This window comes from Grammomys surdaster, unplaced genomic scaffold (genome assembly GCF_004785775.1).
Source record: "Grammomys surdaster isolate TR1022 unplaced genomic scaffold, NIH_TR_1.0 255, whole genome shotgun sequence".
Classification (NCBI taxonomy): domain Eukaryota; kingdom Metazoa; phylum Chordata; class Mammalia; order Rodentia; family Muridae; genus Grammomys; species Grammomys surdaster.
The window spans coordinates 4501339-4514088 of record NW_021604696.1 but is presented as its reverse complement, the minus strand read 5'-3'; the positions used below and the strand labels follow the sequence as shown (position 1 = coordinate 4514088).

The 12750-nt window shown below is 45.2% G+C and overlaps 1 protein-coding gene across 1 annotated transcript in view; it reads right to left on the bottom strand.

The window, feature by feature from the left end:
* The window catches only part of Dst (dystonin), a 285779-nt gene that overhangs the window by 68564 nt on the left and 204465 nt on the right, over positions 1–12750 (bottom strand). The window contains exons 50-52 of the mRNA XM_028775523.1: positions 10106–10305; positions 8117–8612; positions 4956–6427 (exon numbers count right to left, since the gene is read on the bottom strand). Coding sequence (XP_028631356.1) covers positions 4956–6427; positions 8117–8612; positions 10106–10305 — 2168 coding nt within the window. The remainder of the gene's footprint in view (positions 1–4955; positions 6428–8116; positions 8613–10105; positions 10306–12750) is intronic.

The window sequence follows — 12750 nt, the reverse complement described above, 5'->3', positions numbered from 1 at the left end:
CACACACACACACACACACACACACACACACACACACACACACACACACGTCCACAGCTACCATGTTAGAACACAGGACTGACTCTGAGGCTGGGAGTAGGTAGAGATCAAGGGTCAGATTTTCAAACTCCCACTACCTTAGAAGCACAGAACGCTACCTACTCAAAGTAAGAGTGGTAAAGTTTCCACAAAGTCTGGGTGGACCATTCTCCAAACAGTGTAAGGTCCTTATACAATTTTTCATAAAGAGTGGCCCTACCTAACTCAGCCCTCTTTAGAATGAATCATTATTGTTTGCATTTTGTCTAAGCTCCGCCCCACAGTTACCTGGCAACAGCCAGGTATGCCTGACTCACTATAAAAGGGTCTGCTTTCCCCCTCAGCTCTCTCTTGCTCTTGAATTCTTGCTTCCCCTCTGTCCTCTCGCGCCTTCCTCCCTCTCCCCATTCCCCTTCTCCCCCTCTCTCCACATTCTCATGGCTGGCCTCTACTTCTCTATTCCCCCCCCCCCCGCCCGTTTCTACTACTCTCTCAACTCCCCTTCCCCCACTCTGGCCCCATGCCCTGAATAACTCTATTCTACACTATACCATCATGTGGCTGGTTTCTCAGGGGGAAGGGCTGCCTCAGCATAGGCCCGAGGAGACACCCCCTTTCCCCTATACCTTACCACACATCCACCAAAACATATTCCTCCTCTCTTTATCTTTTTATAAACACAACAATTCGCTTGGTATTATCCCAGCCTTATGAAAGGCTGAGCGGAACATGTAAACTTAGCCCAGATAGGCAGTGCATTGTAAAAACACTTCATAGATAATTCATTACTGAACTCCAGCATTCAAAGTCAGCGCCAGGGAGGGGGCAAATGACATCACAACATCACCGTATTCACCCCCATCTTACAGCTTAATGGGAAATAAAGACAATAAAATGGGCCCGGCGCAGTTTGAAAGCAGGAAGCACCACGGGGAAATGTGTGCTAGCTGATTACGTGTAAGTGTGAATTCTTATCGTCTTTGTAATTTCAGTTTATTGTATTCTGGTTCGAGTTAATTACTGTATTATTTGTAGAATGTTGAGGTGTCTAGCAATAATGTACATATACGTGTTACTTGAGACCACACGGAGAGCTACACCTAGATTAAAAGTTTATGATCAAAAGTTGACCCAACTTTCACCTTATGTTCTATGTCCTACTCCAAACGTAGTAGTCCCTGCTGCTGGTGAAATCAGGACACACACTATGCTGTATTAAACACTAATCATGAATTGTGAGAGCACACACACATTTTCAGGATAGAAAAATACAGGTGGTAAGAGGGGGTTTCCTAGCCGGGCGGTGGTGGCGCATGCCTTTAATCCCAGCACTTGGGAGGCAGAGGCAGGTGGAGTTCTGAGTTCGAGGCCAGCCTGGTCTACAGAGTGAGTTCTAGGACAGTCAGAGCCTTACAGAGAAACCCTGTCTTGAAAAACCAGAAAAAAAAAAGGGGGGGGGTTCCTAAAAGCTGTCAATACCACTGATAGCTCACACATAAAGCCACATGCTGTTTTCAAGATAGAACTTACTCCTGTTATGTCTAGAGAGGATCTAGCTAAACTCCCTACCGTCCACCAGAGTTAGGTCTGCCACCAGAGCTAACTCAACAACAGCAACTGCTGTCACTTCATACTTCTCAAGTAGTATCCTCTTAAAGGAACGTTCTTGCAAGTAATCCTATTCCTAAGGGCAACAAATCACTTTATGGAAGTCATAAAAAGCTAACCTTATAAAACCTGAAACATGGAGATTTTAGACCTGAAAGGCTAGAGACATTACGTTCGCTACACCACTGAGTGGAACAAATGTAAACACATGCTGTAGCATCTATAAAAGCAGACCACATCCTCACTTGGCCCCACAGCTCCTGAAATCTGAGCAAGAGTCATGAGAAAGAAGAGTTTTGTGCTTCGGTGAGAAAGCAACCCTCAGGCGAAGGCCAATGATTTTTACAGTTCTTTCTAAGGCAGACAGGCTGTTAGCTAAAGAAAACTGGGGGTGCCTACAGTTTCTAGGCTGATAAATCATCACACTAATGACTGTAGCCCTTGAGCATAGTTGCCTGAGTATGCAGTAGCTGTTTGTTTCACTGGAGAGTAATTCCAGAAGTAGCAGCACAAAGGGAATATATTGAGAAGCCCCGAATAGGTTTGGTGTCTGAAACTGTGCTCAGGCCCTTTAAGAGGCACACGCTGTCCTTCCCACGGTGACAGTGACAGTGACGGCAGCACCAGGAGCATGCATCTGCCCCACCGTTAGTGAGGTTTCTAGGTGTGGATGGTGACCTATGTAGAAATCTTGCTAGTTGAATACACAGAGGTATTGACAAGCTCATCTTTCTAAAGGCCACCAAGCAAGCAAAACCTACAGGCCCATGAGTGACCCTATTCAACTTCCTTCAGAGAATAAGAGCTAGGCGGAGCCTGTATCTAAACAGGGATAGAAGGAACAATGCAATCTTGCCATTGTGAGGATTGTAGATCGTAAGAGGCAGGGTGGGGAGAATAAGTATGCGATATAGCATGCATGCAGGGGTCAGAGGTCACCTTGTAGGAGTTAGTTGGGACACACAGGCCTGGTGGCAAAGGTCTTTACTAGTGTAGCCATCTTGCCAGACCTCAAACTCCCTTGACAGTCCTTCCAGATTCATAGTATTGGTTCCTTATGTGATGGAGGAAAGCGGGCAGCCACTTGTTAGGGCCAGTTAGGGGGCATCAGGACACAGAGTCCTGACAATACTCCTTATCTTGGGCATGGAGGTGGGATCTCTGCATGGGGAGGAGGGAGTTTGGTCCTGCCCACCAGAAGTAAGAGTTCTTTCATCCTAAAAACCTAAACGCTACTTTGATGTGGTTAAAGAACGTGATGGTGCTATAAGCCCACTACTCTATGTAGTTCTCAGGATGAAAATGTTTTCACCTTAAAAACCCTGCCTGAAGGAAAGTACACAGCCTGCTGGCCAACCTTAACAGAAACCAGTTCACTCTCCGTGTTCCATACCCTAAACCTCTCCTAAGACAGAGTTATCCAACTCCCCTTGTTCTCAACAGAAATGGATAAACTGTCTTTGATCTCAACTAACCACTAATACTATTAAAACATTTTTAGACATTTTAATTTTACCTTTAAAAACATGATGACATCACAGTAGTTGTTTTGGGGGATCATTTAATCAATAGTTTAAGAAATCTGTGCAGGGCTGGGGAGATGGCTCAGCGGTTAAGGGCAATAACTACTCTTCCAGAGGTCCTGAGTTCAATTTTCAGCAATTACATTTAGTGGCTCACAACCATCTGTAATGGAATCTAATGCCCTCTTCTGGTGTGTCTGAAGACAGCTACAGTGTGCTTATATGCATGAAATAAGTAAATACATCTTTAAAAAAAAAATCTGTGCATAAAAGTTCTGACCTGGTTTCTCTGGCACCATGATATTTTGCATTTTATTTGCCCAATATTCAAATAACGCCTGGGTTAGATAATGCCTACACCTGGACAGAAGTAGTTATAGTATAATTACACGTTCCGGTCTATGTCTCTGATTTCAACTTCACTTAAAGATTCTCTGTTCTCTGAGACGTTATCTCCATTTTGAAAACAGAGCTGCCAGTTCATATCCACTTGTATCGGTGATGCTTCCAGGGACAAATGAATGACAAGAGAGGCAGCAGAGAAGCCAGAGGGAGTGGGAAGCAGGGCCGGAAGGCTTTTGTCTTCTAACATCTTGCCATGGTCTAGAGAGAGGCAAAGATCCCGATCTAGCTGACATGCGACGCCAGGTCTAGACAACTGAAGTTGTCTAGTTTCTTTGCTCTTCACGGAAATTAAATCAGTTCAATATCATCATGAAAGGATCTGATTGGCTGCTAATGACATCACAGGGACCACTGCGTATACTGTATAGTCAGTTCCATAAATGTTTGATAAATGAAAATGAGCATGCTGGGCTTGGTGGTGCGTGCCTTTAGTTCTGGCACGCACGTGGCAGAGACAGGCAGATCTCTGTGAGGCAGAGGCCACCCTGGTCTGTATAGAGAATGCTAGGCCAGCCAGGTTGACACAGTAAGACCTTTCTCAACAAATAAATGAAATAATAAATGAATAAATAAATAAATAAATAGCTAGCTAGTAAAATAAAAAAATGTGAGCATGTGTATTATTTAATGTATCTTCCATTTAAAATCAACCCTGAGCCGGAACTCTGCAGGTAGGACTCAGGAGGGACACAGCAGCCTTCTTCGATAGAGGTGATTGACTCTGATTTCAGACTGTACCATTATCACAGGGGGAGAGCAGAACTGAACTGCAAGACTAGAGACGCACGGAAGGAAGAGGATACCTTGAATTTCCAACGGTAGAAAAAGGACCTCACCCCGTAGACTTTAATCCAGTGACTTGGAACCTGTTAAGGCCCAAGAAATCAAATCTATGGTTTTAACCGAAGGGGCATCGGTTCTTGGTCAAATTTTTTTGCAATCTTCCTTTGACTGATGGTGAATCAGAATATTTGACTCAGATTAACAGCTATGAGAAGGAAAAACAAAGGCCAGGGAAAAAGGTGCAAGGTGTGCACACAGCATACCAGGCCTGTTCTCAGACTGACTTCTCCATGTCAGCGAAATCCAGTCAGGATTTCAGTGATTATTGCTGAATTGATATTTTAAACCGTATATAAATCTTGTCTTTTTTAAGGAAACAAAGTTAATGCTAACAGCATTTTCTTCAGTTCTGTTTGGGGGAGGCGGCAGGGAAATCTATGCTTAAATCTACCTTAAAGGGGGAGGGGCGCACGTGAATAATGGGCTCCTCACTGGCAAGTCATGGTAATTACCAGCCTGCTAAGTTTCTGTCCTGCCCTCAAGCAGCTCCCGGTATAGTGAGATAAACCATCACAGGAAAAATCAGGCGTTCCCTACCTTAAACACGTCAAGCTGCTGGTTGATTGCCTCGGTCTCTGTACCCACGGGGCCCTGGGACTCTTCGTGTTCTTCAGCCTTCTGGAGCAGAGTCGAGAACTCCTCCAGCTTGCGATGGAACTCCTCCAGCTTCTCAGTGGCCCCGTCTACCTGCTCCTCTCTGGTTTTTGCCCGGTCCAGCAGCTTGTTGCACTGTTTGCTCAAGGCTTCTAAGTCCCTTTTGACTCCAATAAGGTCAGGAGAGGTCTCCTCAGTGGCTAGCATCATCTTGCAGGTTCTATTTGCGCTGTCATTGCTCGCGATGAGGGCTTCCAGTTTCTTCAGGAAGGTCTGCATGCACGCCTTTTGCTTTTGCAGGGTTTCTGCATCTCTCCCCACGGGGGCCATGCTATCTAGCTCATCGTCAAACTCTGTGAACTGAGAGAACATCTCTCGGATGGTATTCTGGAAGTGGCCGAGACCCTGGAGCTTGGTCTCTAAGAACGAACACTTCTCGTCCACCTGTTGGCTCAGTTCGCTGTGCTCTTCAGCTAAGGTCTCTGCTTGCAACAACACATCAGAGGTTCCCTTTGAGTCGGCAGCTTCTACCACGAGGTCCTGAGCCAGCCTTTTTGCTGAGTCTACCTGATGCTTCAGGGTCTGCAGTGACTTCTGCTGGGCCTGGAGCATGGTCAGGTGCTTGTTACTGTATGCCTGAGGTCCTAGGGAGTGATGGGCTTCTAGCTGGTCTTTTGCATCCTGAAGCTGCCTTTTGGTATCTTTGGAAATGTCCTGAAATTCTTTAAACTTTTGGGCTGTGTTCTCCAGGGAGATTTTCTTGCTTTGTAGCTGCTCGGTGGCCACGTTTACCTTCTGGACCAATGCCTTATTCTCCTCTGTGATTGCATCTTTATCTACCTCACAGACACTGAGCAGGCTATTGGCTGTGTTGTTCAGCAGTTCCAGCATACCAAAGTGGTGGTCCATTTCCTTCTGCAGGGACTTTAACTTGGCGATGGAACTCTCTGTCTCAGTGGGATCCAAGGAGAATTTCACTCTCTCCAGGCTGTGCTGACATTTGTCTATCCACGGCTGCAGAGTCTCCACCTGCTCTCTGTACTTGAGGGCTTTTTCCAACGAGTCTTTCAGTTTCTCTTCCCTTTCTTTCACCTGTTTCCTAAATCGGTCCCAGTCGGTTTTGATGGTGTTGAGCTGTAACTGCAGGGCTGCCTTCTCCGCCCCCTGTGTCTTCAACAACAGGTTTTCACCTTCTGCAACGGTTTTCTCATAGATGTTAGACTGCTCAGTGAAAGTTTTGCCAAAGTCTTTCTGCACTCTCAGTAACGACTCCAAGACATCCAGCTTGGCGGATATCGGGGGAGAGTTCCTTTGCTCTTCTTTCTTTGCGTCAAGCCACGCTTGGAAATCCTTAGACATTTGCTGAAACTGGTGAGAGCTCGCACAGGCTGACTGGAGGCGCTGAACATGATTCTCTGAAAGTGAGACCACAGATGTAACATTTTAAGATTTTTAACATTATCTTTTTTTTTTTTTAAAAAAAAGGACCAAACAACTAAAACCTCCAAAAGGTGGTATATGTTATCCTAAAGCAGACCTTTAGCACTGTAAGCGAACTTGAGGTACTGACAGAGGGAACAACTAGAGGCCTCTAGGGCAAGAAGGCAGCTATGAGAAGGAAAAACAAAGGCCAGGGAAACAGATAAAGATGAAGGTGCAAGGTGTGCACACAGCATACGAGGCCTGTTCTCAGACTGACTTCTCCATGTCAGAATGACCAATCAGCCACAGTACAGCTCTGGACTGTCAATCACCTACTAGCTTCTTTTAATCATAAATACACTGGAATTACATTTTCCCCTCCCCTAACTCCTGCCAGACCCTTTCCACCTTCCCTACCCATACAACTTCGAGTTCTTCCTTCTCTCCCTAAAATAAAAACAGTAAAAACTAAAATAAGCAGCTGGAAGGTCCTAGCCCTTGGGAAGAAGAGGCAGAGGTAGGGACATCTCTGAGTTCGAAGTTAGCCTGGTCTATAGAGCAAGTTTCTGGACAGCCAAAGTTACACAGAGAAACCCTGTTTCAAAACAATAAAACAAAACAAATAACCCTCCAAAATAGAAAAACATAAAACCAGTAAGATAAAAAAATATTAAAACAATATGAAACACACACACAGAGATAGATCTATCTATCTATCTAACAATCATCTATCTATCTATCTGAATCTGTTTTATGTAGACCAACTATGCCCAGTCCTCCCCAGTAACACTCCCTGGTAGAAAACAGATTTTCCATTTCCCAACAGGTATCAATTGCTTCTTGGTTAGGGTGGGACTTTGTGTCCACTTCCCCTTCTCAACGCTGTGATTTTGTCTGGTTTGAACCTGCACAGGTCTTACGTGTGCTGCCTGTAACCTGCTTCATATCAAATACAACCCCTACTCCTTTTGTTTGACTTTTCCATATTCTGGGGGTTTACATCATTTGCCAGGTACTTCCAACTCTGAGATCAAGCCAGGTTTACCACCCACACAGATTTTATGTACTACACTTAGCCGTCTGGGTGTCAAAGAAGCCTCAAACGGTTGGTGCAATCAATATAAAGACAGAGTCAATTAAAAAACAAATCAGATATGACCAGGGGCAAGGGCTAGACTGTAGCAGGATTTCTGACACAGACCAGACCAGCGAGCCATGTCCTTCTTCGGCAATACCCTTCATCCACCCCATTGCATTTAATAAGTGCCGGCCTGTTTGTCACAGAATTGCTGCTACGTGTGAGAGAGGAACAGAGAGAAATCCACACATTTCTCTAATTCTTTCTGTGACACATCATACAAAGCAACAGGAGGAAATGATAGGAAGCCTTTAAAAAAACTATGTGTCTGTTTTTCTGATGAAAAAAGACAATTTAACATAGCAAAGATGTTTCTGCATTTAAAAAGAAAAAAAGCAGCTAGGACCATCCAGAGTTAAAGCATTTGCCGTGCATGGGCCGTGTGCAGAACATCTCTGTCTCATCTGTGTAGAACATCTAGACTGCCACAGAACTGCTCTCTGTGCTCCGTGCACAGCCACAAATTATCACCAAGAGCTCAGAAACAGCAAGACAGGGTACTGATTTCTGACCAGGAAACAGGTATATAAAGAGAGAGGCCAACCTGTCTTTTGCTCAATATCCTTAAACGACTTTAAGATGCCTTCCAGTTGCCTGCTCAGTTCTGCTTTCAAGTACTCCTCTTTGACCAGTGCCGACAGGTCCTCGCAGATTGCCTGGGCCTCCTTGATCTTCGGTGTTTGCTGCTCTATTTCCTGTTTCAGCTTTTGGGCTGCCTCCAGTTGTTGGTTCACGGCATCGGGCAGTGTGCCCGCGGTGAGGCCACTGCTGAGCTTGTCATCCAGCTCAGTCAGGGTACCTGAGAGACTTCTCAGCAGACCCTGGTACTGTGTGCTTTTGACGATAGCCTGGCCAATCCAGTCACACCTGTCCCTTAGTTGTCCGGTTAGGTTCTCCCACTTCTGGGTCACAGCTACCAGTTGTTCCTTCACAAGCCCATGTAAAGAAGGGTCTTCCCCAGGCCTGCTCAGAATGCCCTGGCCAGCTGCTGTGAGCTGTTCATACTGAGGTTTTCTGGTGTCGAATTCTTGCAGCAGAATCTAGGTTAACCATGGAAAAATAAACAAAGGGTCATATAATTAATTATAGAAAACATAAATTCATTCATTCATTCAATATATGTGAGCACACTGTAGCTGTCTTCAGACACACCAGAAGAGGGCATCGGATCTCATTACAGATGGTTTCGAGCCACCATGTGCTTTCTGGGAATTGAACTCGGGTCCTCTGGAAGAGCAGCCAGTACTCTTAACTGCTGCTATCTCTCCAGCCCCAGCAAACATAAATTTAAGCATCCAAACATAAAGAAATGGTACTCGTTTTCTCTAGTGTGTCTGGAATTCTGTTTTAATGTTTTCTGACTTTTTTGAGGACAGTGCGGTTATCTGAAACTAATTTTAAGACCCTTGTTGCTTCACAGTTAACAACTTGTTAAGATCATATCATCTTTCAAAGGATGAAGAAGAATGATACTGGCTCTAGCCTGGGCAAATGCCCATTGCCACGAGATACTGTTACTGAGCTCACACTACCACCACGTTTGTCTTGCCTGGATCATGCTTTTCTCATCACTAGCTTTACACTCTCGATTCTACAGTGAGGAAAATGCAGTGGTAACTGTTTAGTATGCTCCAGTGCTCTAGGCTTATAAACGTTTTTTTCTTAAATAGTGGACTGACATTTACAGTCTTTATTATACAGGTTTGAGACATAAAATCTCACTGCTCAGAATGTTGAGGCCCATCATGACTGTCAACACAAGTGACCCCGAGAGGCCTCCTTGTGGTGTACTCAATCTTTTATTTTATATTTTTATCTATTTTTTTGGTATTTGTTTACCTATTCATTTCAGACTCCTAAGACTACAAGCAAGTATTTGTCCAGATAGTTCCTTTTCATTTTTTCGTCTTGGCGCTCTTTATATTATGAACTTATGAACTAGAACATGTGGCTTTAAACCGCTGGGTCCTGGCTGCACATTTGACTGAAACGAGATGCTCTTCCCTGCTGAAGCCACGGCTCGCCTAGTTGAAACTCAGCTGAAGCCACCACAGACCTCAAGCTACTGTGCCCAACTTAGATGTTACGGACTTTCTTCCCCCCCTCCACCCCCACCCCCCGTGGGCTTCTCTGATGACTAAGATTTACCTATGTACTGCTCCCTCAGCCTTTGCCTTTGCCTTCTCTTTGCTCTGCCTTTTGCTCAGGACTGGACTTTGTGAGTCTTACAAGTCTCTAATCAAAATGAACGATGCCTCAAAGGACACAAACATCACCACCATTTGGCTAACCCATTCATCCTTCGGAGACACCTTCGGTCAATTTAATGGATCTCCAAAAACCACAGTGTGACTGGGCCATATGCTGGCCCAGGAAGACCACGGTGGCTACCTCACTGCTGCAGCTCTCTGAAACCCTTGTTTCAGACAATGGGTCACATGGCAAGAAGGTGGCACTAACGTGTTTACACTGCAAACATTTGCCTTGCAACGTCAAGGGGCTATGTCCCAGCTGGTGCGTGGGCGACACTCACCTGGACCTGCTGCTTCTGTGTGCTCAACATGTTTGGGTCAATGGACAAGGGCCCGAGCACACTGACCATCAGCTCTTTCTCCGTGAGCCACTGTTTTAACTGGGCCTCTGTGGTCTGGAACTGGGTTAGGTTATTGGAGGACTCTTCCAGCTTTTGTTGCCGGTCGACAGTTAACTGGTTGAGTTCTTGCCACTTAGTGTCTGAAAACAAGAAAAAAACGACTGAGCTGGCATCCGCTTTCTTCTTTTCTTTTTCATTTAATATCACCGTTGGAAAACTGTAACTATGTCTTCAAAATGACATACAATGGAAGGCATTCCTCTTCTCCCCCTTTGGTGTTAGGATGTAAACCTAGGGCCTTAATGTATGTAACCTAGGCAAGTATGAAACCTGTAAGCTACGTCGCTAGCTTGTTCACGTCTGGCAGCTCTCCTGCATCACTTAAAAGAAGTACTTGTGTGAAATGGTACGGGGACTACGTGTTGGATCACGAGCCCACCATTCTAAGATGTCGGTCACTGTGAGGTGTAGTCTGGAGAGAAGAGCCATGACCACCTGTCCTTGGTGCCTTGACCTCAGTAGGGTTGGACTGGAGGGGGTTACAGGGGTTGGGGGGGTTGGGGTAGAGCAAGCCTCAGAGCCCAAAACTATAGTAGTCAAAAATATGTCCTTTCTGCAAGGGCTCTTTCTCTGAAGGCTTGCTTCCCGGTCATGCTGTGCACAGCAGCTCTCAGAATGCCTACCGTGCTCTCCCCGTCATGCAATGTGGGCTTTTCTATCCATTATGATGCACAGTTCCTCCTACCGCTGTCTTTCCCACCTCAAGGTCTGACCATGGTCTCCAAGGTCCTGAAGCTCTCTTTCCTAACAATGCTCACTCTGTATGATGACTGGTCTCTGCGTCCTTCTCTACAAAGCAACCCAACCTCTGTTTCATTCCTTGCTCTAGCATTATGGATCTAGTAATTGTGTATTAACTCATGTATAAGTAAAGCAAACCTCAGGTTCCTGTCATCTTACATTCTTTCTAAAAGTACTTATAAAGGCAATAAATTGTGTGTGCGCACACATATGCATGTGTATGTGTGTACATGTATTTACTGGGCATTGAATCTAGGGCTTTATGAATATTAGACAAGTTCTTTATTACTGAGCTACACCACAACCCCAAATTGAAAACAGAATCCTCAATTATTTCTAGGCAAATGGCTTCCATATTTGAATATTTACCCTCAAGAATTCTATTAAACTCACTCAGTACCAACCAACCGTTGCAAAGCTACAGTACAAAATCTCAGCAGCCCTGTGAAAGGACAGGTCTAGCCTTATGACTGTGGCCTGACACTGACTACTAGAAAGTTCACACTTGAGAACTAGACATCGAAGTGGCAAAGAAAAATCACACAGAAAACAAAACAAAACAAAACCATCCACTCCTTGTGTTTTAAAAGTCTGTGATTTTGTGTTGTACTGCATTCAGAACTACCAAAGGGAACATCAATTCTATTCCTCTGAAGACTGATGAGGTATTTGCTCCTGTTTTTATATTTCTTTCAAAGGTTATCCTCTCTTCCTTTTCACTGAGAGTCAGTAATTCAGAACGACTTCTAAAAAATATTTTATTTTAATTCTCTCCTCCCCACACCCCGTGTGTGTGTGTGTGTGTGTGTGTGTGTGTGCGTGTGTGTTATGTGAACGGGAATGCAGGTGCACTCAGAGGCCAGAATCCCCCTGGAGCTGGGGTCATAGGTGGTTGGAGCTGCCCAATTTGGGTGCTAAGAACTGATCCCAGGTCTTCTGCAAGAGCAGTATCTACTCTTAACCACTAAGCATCCAGAATGACTCAGGATGGCCTGCAGGAACCATGAGTTGGCTTGGCCTGGCGGCCTTGAGAGGTATGAGTCACAGGTTTTTCAGGTTATAGTCTGTGGCTCCCGGGTCACGCGCAATGTGCCTTCCAGTTCCGGACAGACCAATGCGCTTCCAATGTAGTGAAGCCTTCAGGCTGCTTTGTGTTTTTCTGTATGTCCCCTCAGTAGTCAAGGAAGCATGGAGACTTGACAGGACAATTGGTCTGGGACATTAATCTTCTGTATCCTGTTTAACTTACAGACTTCACTGTAATCCTGGCAACTACAATTGTATTGATCCTGGCAATTGCCATTCCATTCTGATTCTGATAAAACAAGTCTTACTGCTCTCAATAAAACTGTCAGTCTTGCTCCTGCCCCTCCAACCCCGGCCTGGTTTCATTCCTTGTGGCCATATGAGACGACCTTAGCCGGGTTAAGTAAGCATAGGTGCTTACGGCGGGCCCTCTGTGGTGCCATGTCACCATAGCCTCCAGACCATCTTTGATATGTTCAGTGCTGCACTCTACTATGGCCTATACCCGACCACAGTGCTTCCCAACTCAGTTGCTACAGAACCACCTGGAGAGACTGTTGACACACACCGACCTGGTGCAGTAGGAGGTCTGGAGTAAGGTTTTGCAAGTTCAGATTTCTAACTAGTTCCCAGGTGGTACAGCAGTCTATGTGGATGCAAAACCTTCAGACCTAGTTTGGCAGTCTTGTAATTTTCTCTCATTCTCTCTCTCATTCTCTCTCTCTCTCTCTCTCTCATTCATATTCTCTCTCTCTCTC